This window comes from Hemicordylus capensis, chromosome 16 (assembly GCF_027244095.1).
Source record: "Hemicordylus capensis ecotype Gifberg chromosome 16, rHemCap1.1.pri, whole genome shotgun sequence".
NCBI lineage: Eukaryota > Metazoa > Chordata > Lepidosauria > Squamata > Cordylidae > Hemicordylus > Hemicordylus capensis.
In genome coordinates, this window is record NC_069672.1 from 15583049 (window position 1) to 15598510 (window position 15462).

Sequence of the window (15462 nt, forward strand, 5' to 3'; positions counted from 1 at the left end):
TCCTCAAGTCTACCCTTATGCTATTGCCTTGTGGTAGCAAGCATGACTTGTCCCCTTAGCTAAGCAGGGTCTGCCCTGGTTGCATATGAATGGGAGACTAGAACTGTGAGCCCTGGAAGAGATTCCCCTTCTTAGGGGATGGAGCCGCTCTGGGAAGAGCATCTGAGGTTCCAAGTTCCCTCCCTGGCAGCATCTCCAAGATAGGGCCAAGAAAGATTCCTGCCTGCAACCTTGGAGAAGCCGCTGCCAGTCTGTGAAGACAATACTGAGCTAGATAGACCAATGGTCTGACTCGGTATATGGCAGCTTCCTGTGTTCCTATGTCGGAATAAAATTCCACATTTTTTTTCCCTTGGAGAAAGAGCAAGATTCAAGAGTTGGTAACTGGGTGGGTGTAGTGGTGTGCACGGAACAGACGTCTTACAATACTCTCGCCTGTAATCACTAGGCCTGTAGACCTCCCCCCCCACCAACAATGGTAGTGACCACCCCAGATGGCTCATGCACAGATGCTGAGCAGTGAACCCGTGGCTGATCGGCGTGGCTGGCTGTTGCGTGCCTGGCCATGCTGCTTATGAGGCCACAGGGCAAAAGACAAGCGAACTGGCCAAGCTTCAAAAGCAGACCATTCCAGAAAATAAGGACCTATTAATACAAATACAAATACGACAAATATTTATATTCCGCTTTTCAGCAAACGTTCCCAATGCGGTTTACATAAATATAAATAAATAAAATGGCTCCCTGTCCCCAAAGGGCTCACAATCTAAAAAGGAAACTTGAGAGATCCCAGCAACAGCCACTGGAGGGATGCTGTGCTGGGGATGGAGAGGGCCAGTTGCTTCCCCCCTGCTAAATACAAGTTAATCACCACTTTTAAAAGGTGCCTCTTTGCTCAGTCAGGGATCAAGAGGTTCCTCTTAACAGATGTTAACCTTAACAGAGGCAATTAACATAACCTCAGTTAAAAGGTATAAGATTGTACAAGGTTTATACGAGGTGGGGTGTGTGGAACTGGCAATGGTACAAAAGAACTTGCTTTGGATCAGTCCATGTTTGGAGGAAAAAAGGAGGGCAAAACTTGTATAAATATGTGTGTGTGATGTATATTATCTGCCTGAGGAGGCAAAACAGCGGGGGGCGGCGGTCTATTTTGCATCTGAAGCATGTGCCACAAATTGATAGAAAGTGCCAAAAGATGCACAAAACCAAATTGAATAGTTCCCGTGTGGGCCATATACAGAAATTCTCACAAAGTTAAAGCAGTGTCCTCGCCAGAATGTTTTTGCTCGTTAGGAAAAAAAATGGCCATATCCTGGCCTGTGATGGTTATAAGCAAGCTGGTGAACTTGTGCTGAGAAAACCCAGTGGTGAGGAGGAGACGGAGGCTACCCAGACAAGAGAAATGCAGCAGTGGCTTCGTGGCAAAGAACCCGAGCTGCAGCCGATGCAGAAAGAGTGGGTTTCTTAAGAGGGTGCAGGCAAACTGACCTCTCCCCTGCATCTGTTGCTTCTTAAACTGGGAGGTTCAAGGGCCGTGGGATTGTTTTTGTGTGGTGTTGAAAGAGGAGCTTATGAAGTTGCTCTGCTGTATCCAGAGCGGGCAGGTATCGGATGAACATGCGTGACATTTGTATCCCTGGAGTGTCCTCTTGCAGCCAGCCCTGCGTCCCCATCTTTGATATTCCAGCAGGTTTAGTGGAACCCTCTTGCAGTGCAGAGTATTGAAATGTTGGCCCAAAGGTGGGATGAACAGACCACATTTTCAAAGTGGTCGGTCGTTGGACCTGCAGCCGACCGGTGTGGCTGGCTGCGGCCAGTGGCAGTGGAGATCTGAGCACAAACCCCTGACAGTGGGCGACGTCCAAGATGGACAGTCTCAGTCCATGGGAGTGTTGAGCTGGTTGACGTGGAGTTCTTGGTCCGTGTGCTCCAGGTCAAAAAGGTTGACCGAGTCTGCCCCTGTGGTCGGGAGGGACCCGAGACGCTGGCCGTTGTGCTCGTCTACGTGGATGATGGAGTCGGCGGAGTCGGTGTCCCCGGGCAGAGTCAGGACGTTCTTGAGAGACACCCCAGGGCGGGGACCACTGTTGGAGTTCCGCATGGAGAGGGAGATAGGGCTAGGCCGATGCTCCCAGGCTCGCCGGCAACAGGGCAGGTATTTGGCCATGGCTCTCTTGAAATCCCGCATGAAGAGAGGGTAAATGATGGGGTTCATCGTGCTGTTGCAATAGCCCAGCCAGGTTAGGATGTCGAAAAAGCTCGCAGAGATGCAGTTGCAGACTGCCTGGAGAAGAAGGGAGGAGAGAGGGAGCCTTTAAGCGGACCCTTTAAACAGAAAGGAGTTACTTTTCAAAACACCACCTTAGGAACATAGGAAGCTGCCATATACTGAGTCAGGCCATTGGTCCATCTCACTCAGTATTGTCTACCCAGACTGGCAGCGGCTTCTCCAAGGTTGCAGGCAGGAATCTCTTTCTCAGCCCAATCTCGGAGGGAGGGAACTTGGGACCTTCTGATGCTCTTCCCAGAGCAGCCCCATTATCCCCTAAGGGGAATATCTTGCAGTGCTCACACTTCTAGTCTCCCTTTCAGATGCAACCAGGGCAGACCCTGCTTAGCTAAGGGGACAAGGGGTCATGCTTGCGACCACCAGACCATCTCTCTTCCTGACACCTTCCCTACTTGAGCAGCCCACATGTCTTCCGGAGAGTTGCTTCTGAGCTTTGCACTTAAGCGTTCCAGGGAGGAGTCTCTCTGTCGTGTGTCTGCCTGATTGATTGTTCTGGCACTGCCTCCTTCCCATCACTCTCTGCTGGAGAGAGGTTTGTTTTGCCCCAAGCCTGCATCAGTGTGAGCATCCAAGCCCTCCCGAGATGGCTGGAACAGGACTGCCTGTGCCCGGAGGAGGGTGTCTGTTGTGTGTCTTCACAAGTTCCCTGCTCTAGACTGGCCTCCTGGGGTGGGTAAAACTGTACTGGGTGTGATTGGAACACAGAAACATAGGAAGCTGCCTTTTACTGAGTCAGGCCATTGGTCCGTCTTGCTCAGTATTGTCTGCACTGACTGGCAGCGGCTTCTCCAAGGTTGCAGGCAGGGGTCTTTCCCAGCCCTACCCGGAGATGCTGCCAGGGACCTTCTGCATGCAAACCACTAAGCAAAAAAACACCTCAAAATGCGTGCCCTTCCTTTCTGCTCGGCAGCGTTCAAAGTGGCTTACAGCGGTGCCAGTTCAGAGGACACGAAACCCAGTACTGGGCAGCACGACCGGAACTCACCTGTGCCATGTTGCAGACAAAGAAGGGCAGCCAGGCCACGAAGAACATCCCCAAAAGGACCCCCAAAGTCAGGCTGGCCTTCAGGGCCCTCTTGCTGTGCTTGTTGGCAAACTTCCGGTTGTCACTGGCGGCTGTCGATTGGCTGTGGGCTCTGTGGACCTGGGGAGAGCAAGCGGGGGGAGAGAGAGAGAGAAGAACATCAGGAGAGGAACGCTGCAGCCTCGGACCAAGGTGAGTCCAGCATCCTGGTGCTTCTGGGAAGCCCACGAGCAGGGCAAGGATGCAACGGTGCTCCCTGCCTGGTGGTTTGGCCCCAGCCCCTGCATTTTGTAGAGGTAGACTGCCTCTGAGCAGGGAAGTTCCACTCCTCAGGAATCCTCGCTGATACGAGCTTGCCTTCCTGAACCAAACTGAGGTCTGTCCAGTTTGGAATCCTTTCTTTCCAGCACTTCCACTCACCCGATGCCTTTCTGTCCCACTTGTGGGCTTCCTTAACTAGCTGGACCCTGGGTGCGAGATCCAGGAAGGCTCGGTCATATTAGGAACATCGGAAGCTGCCATATACTGAGTCAGACCCTTGGTCCATCTAGCTCAGTCTTGTCTTGTCTTCACAGACTGGTAGCAGTTTCTCCAAGGTTGCAGGCAGGAATCCCTCTCAGCCCTCTCTTGGAGATGCTGCCAGGGAGGGAACTTGGAACCCAGAAGCTCTTCCCAGAGTGGCTCCATCCCCTAAGGGGAATATCTTCCAGTGCTCACACTTCTAGTCTCCCTTTCATATGCAAACCCAAGTGGACCCTGCTTAGTCAAGGGGGCAGTTCATGCTTGCTACCACAAGAGCAGTTCTCCTCCTGAGCACAGCATAGGGATGGAGCCTCCATGTTTAGGAACAGTCTATCACTATGAACACAAGTGCTGGGGAAGGACAACAGGGGAACACCATTGCCTTTCTGCCCGGCTGGTATGAGCTTCCTGGAGACATCAGTGGTGTGTTGCACCCACACAAGCAAGGGAGGAAGACAATGGTCTCCCCCCCACCCCTCATTTAGTTTGACCCCAGTGTTCAGAGGTTACGGAGGCTCCACCTCACCGTCAAGACTAGGGGTTGGCTGCGGCACTCTGCAGAAAGCAAACCCAGGTTGGCAGCCCAGTAATGTGTGGAACGGCCCTCTCAACACCAAGGAGTTGGTAAAAATCCCTTGCGTGGGAGGAAGGGATGCTCTCATCTGAAAAACTATATATGAATGAAATCAGTCGAATCTAATTGGGAGATCCAGTCACACAAAATTGAATTAATATGTTGTACCTTCTTCCTGTTCGGCTGTATAGGATGAGATTTTGCTATTGATTAGGAAAGCTTTTTAATTAGATTTAAAAAAAAAAGAAGAAGAATTAAAGCCGCAAATAGTTCAGCTGGCAAACCTATGGAAGTGTGCTGCACAATCTCCCCCTCTCCCTCTCTTTCATCTGGCTGCAAATTAAATCATCTCTGCATCCTGTCCTAATTAAATAAACCCCGAGGTGGTGGCGGTTGCATCACCTAAGGAATTAGAACACCCTCCAGAATCCACCATGTCCCCCCCCCTCCAGCAACCCACCCTGAATTTTTGGACATGAAAACATAAGTTGTTATGCTGCTGTTATTAACAACAGCAGCCCAGCTGGATCAGGCCCAAGGCCTCAGCGCCCTGCTTCATGCACAGTGGCCCACCAGGCTAGCAACAGAGCTAGGCATTGTGTCTCTTTGTAACTATGGACCAGTCCAGAGCGATCAAAACAGCAATCATGACCCTGCTAGGTTAGACCCCAACGCCCATCTAACCCCGTTTCCTGTTTCCTGACCTGGCCAAAATGGAAGCCCAGAAGCAAGGCTGGGATGCCGGCAGCAGCTTTACTTGGCAGGTAGACTGCATCTGAACAGGGAGGTCATTCTTTCACCATTCTGACGAGCCGCCTCGGAAAGACTTCTCCTCTTCCACAAATGTGCCCAAGTCCTCCCTGGGGATGGGGTCGTAGCTCAGTGGTGGAGCATCTGCTTTGCATGCAGAAGGACCTATGTTCAACCCCCGGCGTCTCCAGGTGTGAAAGAATTCAGCCTGGAGGGCTGCTGCCAGTCCATGCAGACAGTTCTGAGCTAGAGGGACCAGTGTCCTGACTCAGTAAACAGCAGCTCCCGATGTTCCCCTGTAAAGCCATCTAAGCTAGTGGCCATGGCCACGTCCGATGGCAGCAAATCTGCTATGCTGCATGATGAAGTGCTTTCTCCTGTCAGTCCTGACTTTCCTGCTGGTTATTAAATTTCATGTTTTGTCTCCTACTCCCTTGAGGCAACAGCCTTCTACAATCGAACCTCCCATTTTTATTTTATTTTATTTTATTTTATTTTCTATTTTCTATTTTATTTTATTTTATTCATCACATTTATATACCGCCCAAACTTTCGTCTCTGGGCGGTTAACATAAAACAATTAAAACACATATAAAAAGTTAAAACACTTCAACAATTTAAAATCAATCACAAATGTTGATTTTGTGTTCACTGCTGTCCATGGTGCTGAAATCTCTCCCTGTGCTATCCCATAAAGCAGAGGTCCCCAAGCTTCTTGGACTACAGCTCCCATGATCCCCAGCCACAGTGGCCTTTGTTGTGGCAGGGGATGATGGGGTTTGTAGTCCAGCCCCTGGGCACCCAAGCTTCCAGATCCCAGGCTTACAGGACCAACAGATTGTTACGAGTGGTCAGGAACTAGATTGTCCCATGATGAAGAACTTAGGCCAATGCGCTGTGTCAAATTCCTGTCTCCTGGGATGCAGAAGGCGTGAGGTTTCCCTTGATTCCTGGAGCCAAATATGTTAGTTGATGCTATAATGGCCACTTTTGTCTGCTGGAAGAGTGTAGCTGCCTGCACTGGACCCTCTGGTTTTCTGGTTGCGGATGAATCTATGGTTATTGGATGTCATGGAATCCGGCCAGTTTGCACAATTCCAAATAAGGGGCCATAACTCAAGTGCTTTGCACAGAGAGAGGCTCAGGTTCATTCCAGGAGGACTAATCTCATGGAACGGGACTGGGAAAGACATCATCCACAGACCTCGGAGAGTTGTGTTCAGTTCTGGCTAATCCAGTTATCACCAGCTGCCCGGGCCTAGCAGAAGACGTCTGTCCCGTAATGTGCCACTTTTGATGGGAACCACCAGGAATTGAACTGGGACCTTCTGAATGCAAAGCTGGGGTTTTGTTGCTGAGCTATGGTCAGAATAGGCAAGGCTCAGCTAGGCAGAATGATGTTGAGATGGTGCAAGGTAACTCCCCGACTAAGGAACAGAGGTTATAAAAGCATGCATGGTGTGGCGAGAGATGGAGATTTTCTTCTCCCTCTCTCGCCACACTCGAACCAGGAGTCATCCCTTGAAACTGACTGCCAGGAAATGCGGGGCTGACAAAAAGAAGGACTTCTTCACACCGCACATAATTAATCTGTGGAACTCTCTGCCACAGGATGTGGTGACAGCCACCAGCTTGGGTGGCTTTCAATTGGGCTTCGGCAAATTCATGGAGGACAGGTCTATCAACGGCTACTAATCTCAATGGCTATAATAGATCCTCCAGGTTCAGGGACGGTATAACCCTGAATCCCAGTTGCAGGGGAGCCACGGCAGGAGAGAGGGCATGCCTTCATCTTTTGCCTGTGGGCTTCCCAGAGGCGTCTGGTGAGCCACTTTGGGAAACAGGATGCAGGACTAGATGGGCCTCCTTGGGCCTGATCCAGCAGGGCAGTTCTGATGTTCTTATGATCTGATCCTCCTTGTGTACAATTCCTTTCCCAACATGTCATGCCCTCTCCAGATCAACCTGTTCTTGCAAACTTTCCAAAACTAGCCCAAGGACAGTTTGTGTTTTGTTCCCTGCAAACCATCCCTGACGTTTTTAAAGCCCATTTGGATGCTGCTTATAAATTGTTTAGCAATTACGCAGTTTTGGGGGAAGAAGAGCTGCATATTAAAGCCAGGAAGGGGTAAGCAGAGGAAAGAACATTCACAATTACGTTGTTTACCCAAGATACCAAGGATGCTAGTTATACCGTTCTAAAAAAATAAAATAAAATGGCACACAGTAAATGCCATATTTATCCAGCCTGTATTTATGTTCCTCCCCACAAAGGAATCGTTCAAAACATTCCTGCCTCGTCCCTTTCGATAAGTTGAAACACAGGATTCCAGCTTCTCTGCATCTCTTCTTAAAAGAGCATTTATAAGCCAAGCTTTTGCGACTAAGCATTTGCTTTCTGGCTGGGCTGCAGACCCCCCCCCCCAGCCACGAAGCAAAGAATTTGCAAGGGAAAAGATGCTGTCTTGAAGGCAAGCAATTAAGTTTTATTTTCTCTTGCAGGGCATAAGGCCAAGTAGCAAGTTAGCTCTGTCAACCTCCAGGGTAAATTTCTTCCTCCTTAAATAAAGTAAAGTGTGCCATTGAGTCGGTGTTGACTCCTGGTCACCCCAGAGCCTTGTGGTTTTCTTTGGCAGAATACAGGAGGGGTTTACCATTGCCTCCTCCCACTCAGTATGAGAGGATGCCTTTCAGCACCTTCCTAGATCACTGCTGCCTGATATGGGTGTTTCCCATAGTGTGGGAAACATACCAGTGGGGATTTTAACCGGCAACCTCTGGCTTGCTAATCAAGTCATTTCCCTGCTGCCCCATTAGGTGGCTTCCTCCTTAAGAGGGGGAACTTATCTATGGTTTCTAAAACACAGGCAGGTTTGCAGAAAATAACCAGAGAGAAACGTGTGGCATCTTGGGCGTGATGGATGAGATAATAAACCAGAGCAAAGCTATTTGTAAAGCCGAGGAAATGATGATGATTTCCTTGGCAAAAACAACCCCGCTGCCCTCTGCCTCGTATGAAGAATTGACGGCATGCATATCTAAAACCAGTATTTCATATTTCTCAAAAGGCAGCGAAAGCTTTCGGGATTTTTGATCAGCTTGTGAAATAGGTGGGTGTGATTCATGGGAGGAGGAGGCGGCCCTTTCTTACGGAGTGGGGTGCAATATGATCGTAGCAATACCAGGCAGTGTGTGGCAGGGGAGGTTAGAGGGTTTTGGATCCGTTTGGAAAAGGGGCAACTACGGGGAGACATGATTGAGGTGTATGCAATTATGCATGGAGTGGAGAGAGAGAAATTTCCCCTCCTCTTTCACAACACGAGAGCCAGGGGTCATCAGGCCAAGGAACTGAAGGTCAGGAAAGTTAGGACTGACCAAAGGAAGTACTTTTTCACACCTGCATAATGAAACTATGGAACTCTCTGCTACGGGATGTGGTGATGATGGCCACCAGCTTGGATGGCTTTAAAAGAGGCTTAGACAGATTCATGGAGGACAGGTCTGTCAATGGCTACTAGTCTGGTGGCTGTGGACCACCTCCAGCCTCCGAGGCACAATGCCTCTCAAAAATCCCAGTTGCAGGGGAGCAACAGCAGCAGGAGAGAGGGCAGGCCTTCATCTCTTGCCTTTGGGCTCCCCCAGAGGCATCTGGTGGGCCACAATATGAGACAGGATGCTGGACGGGATGGGCCTTCTTGGGCCTGATCCAGCAGGGCTGTTCTTATGTCCCCCCAGATGGTGTACTAAACCTATAAGGGCTAGAAGCTAGTTTTTGAAATAAAGAAAACTGAGAGACTCTCCGAAGCCAAATTATGTTTGCGTGCCTGCAGCCCAGATGCACCGCCCTGAGCATGGCTCTGTTTCCCTTTAACGAGCTCGTTGGTGACTAAACGCTCTTGGCAAATTAAATTTCGCCTGCCTGCAATGTTAGTCATTTGTCAGAGGGTGACATTAGACATGGCGGCATCAGGGAAGTGGTGGCAGCATTGAATTGAATGAATAATTATAATTGAATTGAATGAATAATTATAGGGACTTCTGTTCCCCTTCTCCAGCCCCGCAAGAAAGACTGTGTGGTTCATCTTTGCAAATCCAAAAAACCCCGCAGGTGTGTCCGGTTCCCCACTAGCTGGAGTGCTTATTGAACTGGGCTCTTGGGTTAATTAGATATTTCTGACCGAGGCAAATGCGAGCTGAGCCAAAATCTAAAATGTGGAGCTGGCTGTGTTATTATCTGCCTCCTTATGACGCGAGTTTTTTCAAACAGAGAGGGCTAGATTAATTGTGGTCACCAGCCGGGAATTTCCCCCCTTTCTGCAAATTGTTGCACTGCCACAATTCTTCTCTTGCTTGGACTAGAGCGCTCTTGCTCTGTCACTTGGCTATTAAAATAATTAACTGGATGATGTGCTTCAATGCCCCTCAGTGCTGTCTAGCTAACTCTAAGGTACTGTTGAGAAAGCTTCAGAGTCTGTCTTAATCTCACAGAGAGAGAGAGAGAGAGAGAGAGAGAGAGAGAGAGAGAGAGAGAGACAGACAGACAGACAGACAGACATACACACACAGAGAGAGAGAGAGAGAGAGTTAAGAGCATTCACACACACACGGCAGATTGCTGAAAATTGTGTATTTATTTATTTGTCCTCCAGATTGCTGAAAAATGGGGGGGAAACACCTGAAATTTGTCCACCAAAATCAGCATGTCATGAGACTCCATTACCTTGAAGGCAAATTTTGCTCGTAAGTTTGGCTGTGCTTAAGAACACTGATGAAAATCATCTTCCTGTTCCTATCCCTTATATTTTAAAGCCATTTTTTGGTCTGCCAGATTTCTGCAAATTGCAAGTATACCCATTTGTGTCAATCAAAAGTACTATCTTGGGAGGACCCTCTCTTAGGGAAAGTGGCCTTTTCTGATAGACCTGGGTGTGCTTAACAACTGCTAGAAAAATCTCCTTGCTGTTCCTATCCCTTATATTCTAAATCCACATTTTTGTCTACTGAAAATGGCAAAAGTTTCCCAAAGGTGTGCACCAAAACCAGTGTGTTCGGAGAGACCCATGGTGTCCGAAGTGGGCTTGGCTTATATGTGTAGATGCTCATAACAACTCCAAGAAAAAAACTCTTGTGCTCCCTGTCCCTTTTCTCTTTAAGCCATTTCCCTGCTGACCAGATTTCTGGAAGCTGCCAACCCTAACCTGAGCCTGTCGTTGGTGAGGCCTATCATGTTGAAAGGACACTTCCCTGATCGCACTGGTCATGGAGTTGTGGTCCTTAACCACTCCAAGAAAAATGGGGAAACTTCTCCTCCGTGAATCTGTCTTGCCCCCTTTTTGGAGCTGCCATCAGAGCTAACGGCCAGGGCCACATTTGGGGGGCAACGGGTCCCCTGGAAAACGGGAGCAGTTGGAAAGCACGGAATGAACTTGGGAGTCAGGATCTCTCTGTCCCTCCCACTCCCACTCTCTCTCGCACTCTCTCTTTCTGCCACAGCATCTGTTCTGCCCACTCACACATGGCATGGTGGGGGGGGCAGCATCTCCCGCTCCCCCCAACCCTCTGATGAGCGGCTCCTCCATAATCTCAAACAATGGGCTTGACAGCTTTGCCTCCTCCAAGCGTCTTTTATCTTGGTGATTTCAGTTACCTTCCGCCAGAAGTGAACAAAAGAGGCTTCTCACCGCAAAGGGAGACAAGCATCCCTTGCTCTGTTTGAGCAAGCCCTCCCTGGTGCCTCCCCTGCTCTTGGGAACACGGATCAGGAGGGTGAGACACGAATGCCCTGTGGCGCCCCCGGTTCCTGCCATCCACTGAGGGCCATTCACACATTACGGGGCACAGGGGGTCTGTCCCTACCTGCTGCCTCCATGCATGTGTGAATGACGGTACATCGTTTGGATGTGGTCGTTTCCAAAAGGGGGCCGGTGGCCTGGAGCCCTCCGGTATCAAGGCGACAGATTCTACGTGTGTTGAAATCATCATGTGTGAATAACTGACACGCATGCAGGTTGAGCCACCTGCAATTTTACAGGCAGGACCGACAGGGTGTGAATCTGCCCTTTGGGGCAGGGAGCTTAGGTTTTAAGGACAGGCTCTCAATAAAGCCAGAGGCTGATACTCAAACGGATGCGAAGGAAACATCTCCGTAGCTTTCTAGCATGAAAGCCGAGACTTTGAATACATGCAGGAGTTGTTCCTGGAAACTCCTCACTCAGTGTTCTGTGAACTCTCTTCTCAAAAGCAAGGGTTTGGGGGTTGCGAAGAGAGACCAGGCCTGGTTAGAAAGGCAGAGTGGCTATCTTCTTCCCCAGTCTCATAGAATCAGAGATGCCAGAGTTGGAAGGAACTTTTGGAGGTCTTCACTCTTCTCCCCTTGAAGGAGCACACTGACTGCCCCTCTGTGTGAGTCACTGAACTGTGCATGTCTCTTTACTGGAAGGAGGTAAGTCAAACAGCTCATACAGAGAGCTACATCCGGAGTGATCGATCCAATCACAATGCAAATACATAGCAGACCTGTGCATGTGTGTGTGCGCGCACACACACACACACACTCTCTCTCTCTCTCTCTCAACTCCCCCCCCCCAGATGTTTGAGCAGATCAGGGAATCATGCAGAGTTGCAGATTCCCTCTGTGAGTGGGAACTTTGTTTCTCACAGCACCTCTGGCAGCCAATTAGTTTGGGAATGACTAGCCCACTCCCCAACAGTAAGGCTGACTCCATAATGGGAAACTGAGCAGAGGCAACACTCTGTGATTAGTCCCACGGCATTGCTGGGATGAGCACCTCTGAGCACATGCAGAGTTCAAATTCCTCTCCGTAAATTAAAGGCAACTGTGCTGTAATTCATCCACACCCCAACCTAAACGAAACTATTGAGTGAAAACCGTGAGTTAACTTTTCCTAGCCCCTGTATTTCAATTTAAATCTGAATGTTCTGTATTTATACCTTGGGATATCCTTTTTTCCTCCCTTAAGCCCCTGCTTTTATATGCGGTCTTTGAATTCATTTCAGTTTTAGTTTCAATGGCTCTTTTAACTGTGTTAAGCAAGATTCCTGTGTTTGTTTCCTTGTGGATGATTGCAGGTTAGCAATTGAATGTCGTTTAAGTGGCCTTTGAGGGCTGAAAGGTGGGGTTTAGAATCTCTTAATACATACAAGCCCCATTCAGGCATAATGCTGAACACTCGTAAAATGAGCTTAACAGTATACACAGGTACAGCGATTCCCATGCAGTACATTTCCTATCTCTGCAATGCACTTGAAGGACCTCTAAGCAGGTTAACTTTGAAAATGAACGCACAACAGACATTCACACTCAAACAGGGAGGAGAGCTGGCCTTGTGGCAGCAAGCAAGAATGGTCCCCTTTGCTAAGCAGGGTCCACCCTAGTTCGCATTCAGATGGGAGACTACATGTGTGAGCTCTGTATGAGATTCCTCTTAGGGGATAGGGCCATTCTGGGAAGAACACTTGCCTGATTGCATGCAGAAGCTTCCAAGTTCCTTCCCTGGCAGCATCTCCAAGATAGGCCAGGGAGAGGCTCCTGCCTGCAGCCTTGGAGAAGCTGCTGCCAGCCTGTGTTGGCAATACTGAGCTAGACAGACCAAGGGCCTGACTCAGTAGAAGGCCACTTCCTATGTGAGCAGCCAGCTGAACACAGGTACAACGTAACGTCCGAACACGGCCACCTTTGACTCCTGCACCCAAAATGAAAAGGTTACCTGCTGCGTCGGCCCGTCGGCCGCGCTGACCACGTTGTTGGTGAGCGAGGCGACCTGCACGGCCTGCTTCCTCGCCGCCAGGAGAATGCGGCAGTAGGTGAACAAGATGGCGACGGAGGGCAGGAAGAAGGTCAGGCCGGAGGCGATGAGGGCGTACGGCAAGCTGACCAGGAGCCGGCACTGCTCCTCCTCCTCGCCCGGGGGCGCGGTGGTGGCGTTGAGCGGCCGGAAGTCGAACTCCACCTTGTGCCATCCCATCTCGATGGGCAGGAAGGAGACCAGCGCGGCCAGAGTCCAGGTGGCCAGGATCAGCAGGACGGCCCGGCACGAGGTCATCCTCAGCTTGTACTTGAGCGGGGAGATGATGAGCAGGTAGCGGTCCAGGCTGATGACGCACAGGTTGAGGATGGAGGCGCTGGTGCACATCACGTCGAAGGAGAACCAGACGGAGCAGAAGGCGGCCTCCAGCACCCAGCGGCCGTACAGCTCGTTCAGCATGGCCGGGGGCATCACCACCGAGCCCACCATCAGGTCGGACATGAAGAGCGACACCAGGAAGTAGTTGGAGGTGTTGCGCAGGGAGCGCTGGCTGAAGATCAGCAGGATGAGGGAGAAGTTGCCCACCATGGTCAGGAGGATGATGGAGCAGAGGATGGTGGCCACCCAGGTGCTGCCGCTGAACGCAGGCCTCCCGCCGGCGATGGCGCTGGCGTTGCCCAGGCTCCCCAGCTCTCCTTCCATGGAGGACACGCAGGGGGGCTGCCGCTGGTGGGGGTGGGACGGGGGCAGGCTGGGGCGGAGGGCCGTCCCGGGGCCCACGGAGGAGGCTGGTGGAGCCCGGAGGAGCGGCACCGCGGAGCTAGGGGATCGTCGCCCGGAGGCTGGAACTCCAGCAGGGTTGTGAAGTCATCGGGTGTCCTCCGTTCCCTCCTCTCTTCCTCCTCCTCCTCTTCTTCCTCCCACTCTTGCTAGGCATCAGGGCTGCACCGCGTTCTCTGAGGCTGCTCAGTACCAAGGAGGAGGCAGGTTTCTTGCCAGTCACTGGCGTCGCTCTGCCTGGGCTTCCCCCAGCCCTGCGATGGGAAGCGGGCAGGGCGGCGGAGGAGGACCCCCGTCCCCTCGGAGCTCTCTCCTCTCGGGCTGCCTGCAGGGCCCGACCGGGCACTTGTCTGGATTCCCCGTCCTCCTTGGAGGGAAGCAAGCCGGAGCTGATTCCTCCGTTGGCTCCTGTGTGGCTGTGGCTGCCCGCCTCTGCAGTGGCTGATGCTTCTCTCTCTGCGGCTGCCTCTCTCCAGAAAGCAAGAAGACCCCCCTGATGCTACGGAGAAGGGGCTTTTTCCCCCTTCCCCTGCACGAGATCTGGCTGGCGGGAAAAATGCACGGACAGTGCCGCTTCTGTTGCTGTGAGCAACGCACCCAGAGGGGCTCCTTTGAATAGCTCCCACCTGCAAGCCGGGCCATTCACAAATCTAGCCTGGAAATTTACCAGTTCTCTGCGTTGGGCTTTAAATGTGGTGGGAGCTAAGCTCAAAAGTTACTCCGCAGCCTGTGCTGTGGGCCCTCCAGGGTGGGAAGACAGAGTCCGGCAGTAGCCAGATTATTCTGATTACTAATTCTAATTCTGGGACATGTTTACCAAAAGGCTTTTTTCCCTCTCTCTTCTTGTATATAGGAGCTGGCAGTGTGTGTGCACGCCCGGAGTTTGTAGAGCTCAGGGTTGACTTCAAGCAGAGACGGAATGGTGAGTAGTGAAAGCGCACCCGAGAATAGGGGGAGGAGAGCTGGTCTTCTGGTAGCAGCGTGAAGGGTCCACTTTGCTAAGCAGGGTCTGCCCTGGTTTGCATTTGAATGGGAGACGACAGGTGTGAGGACTGCAAGATATTCTCCGTAGGGGATGGGGCCGCTTTGGGAAGAGCACCGGCCTACTTGCATGCAGACGGTCCCAAGTTCCCTCCCTGGCAGCATCTCCAAGATAGGACTGAGGGGGAACCTTGGGAGAAGCTGCTGCCGGTCTGTGTAAACAGTACTGAGTTAGATGGACCAAGGGTCTGACTCGGTAGACGGCAGCTCCCTGTGTTCCTAATACTGAGTTGACTCGGTGGGTAGTTTTCTGACTCTTCACCCTTTTTGACATTCATTTCTCTGCACACACTTGTGGTCATCCAGACCAGTGGCCCAGAGGGTTTCTTGCCTTCATTCGACACTTTGACCTTGACATGTTGAACTTGAACGTTGGAGGGTGAAGGAACTCCCCTGTGTGCTCACTTGAATGGCCCCAATCCTGTGATGCCTCTCTGGCCAGCTTGATTTTTTGTTTTTGGATCATTTTCCAGGTTCGGGAATCTAACTACCTAATTCCCATAGACGCAATGCCTTGTTACTCACGGTTTCGTTATCTGCGGTAAGTAAGCGAGGAATGGAACCCCTGCAAGTAACGAGGTCAGCCTGTACTTCCCGCGGAGAACTGACCCTCTCTGCTTCTGGAACAGCATGTCCAGAATTGTGTCTCTTGATTGGGTTTGGGAGGATGGGATGGTGTGCGTGCCACTGTGTTTCGCAAAAGGCAGGAGCA

The 15462-nt window shown here is 51.0% G+C and overlaps 1 protein-coding gene across 1 annotated transcript; it reads right to left on the reverse strand.

The window, feature by feature from the left end:
- Window positions 1-658: 658 nt before the first annotated feature.
- On the reverse strand, window positions 659-14370 carry HTR6 (5-hydroxytryptamine receptor 6). Its single transcript, XM_053281254.1, has 3 exons — window positions 12891-14370; window positions 3279-3437; window positions 659-2287 (listed from the first exon to the last, which is right to left on the reverse strand). Exons 1-3 carry the CDS (start codon window positions 13629-13631, stop codon window positions 1880-1882), a joined length of 1308 nt encoding a protein of 435 aa, XP_053137229.1. The 5' UTR covers window positions 13632-14370; the 3' UTR covers window positions 659-1879.
- Window positions 14371-15462: the final 1092 nt, after the last annotated feature.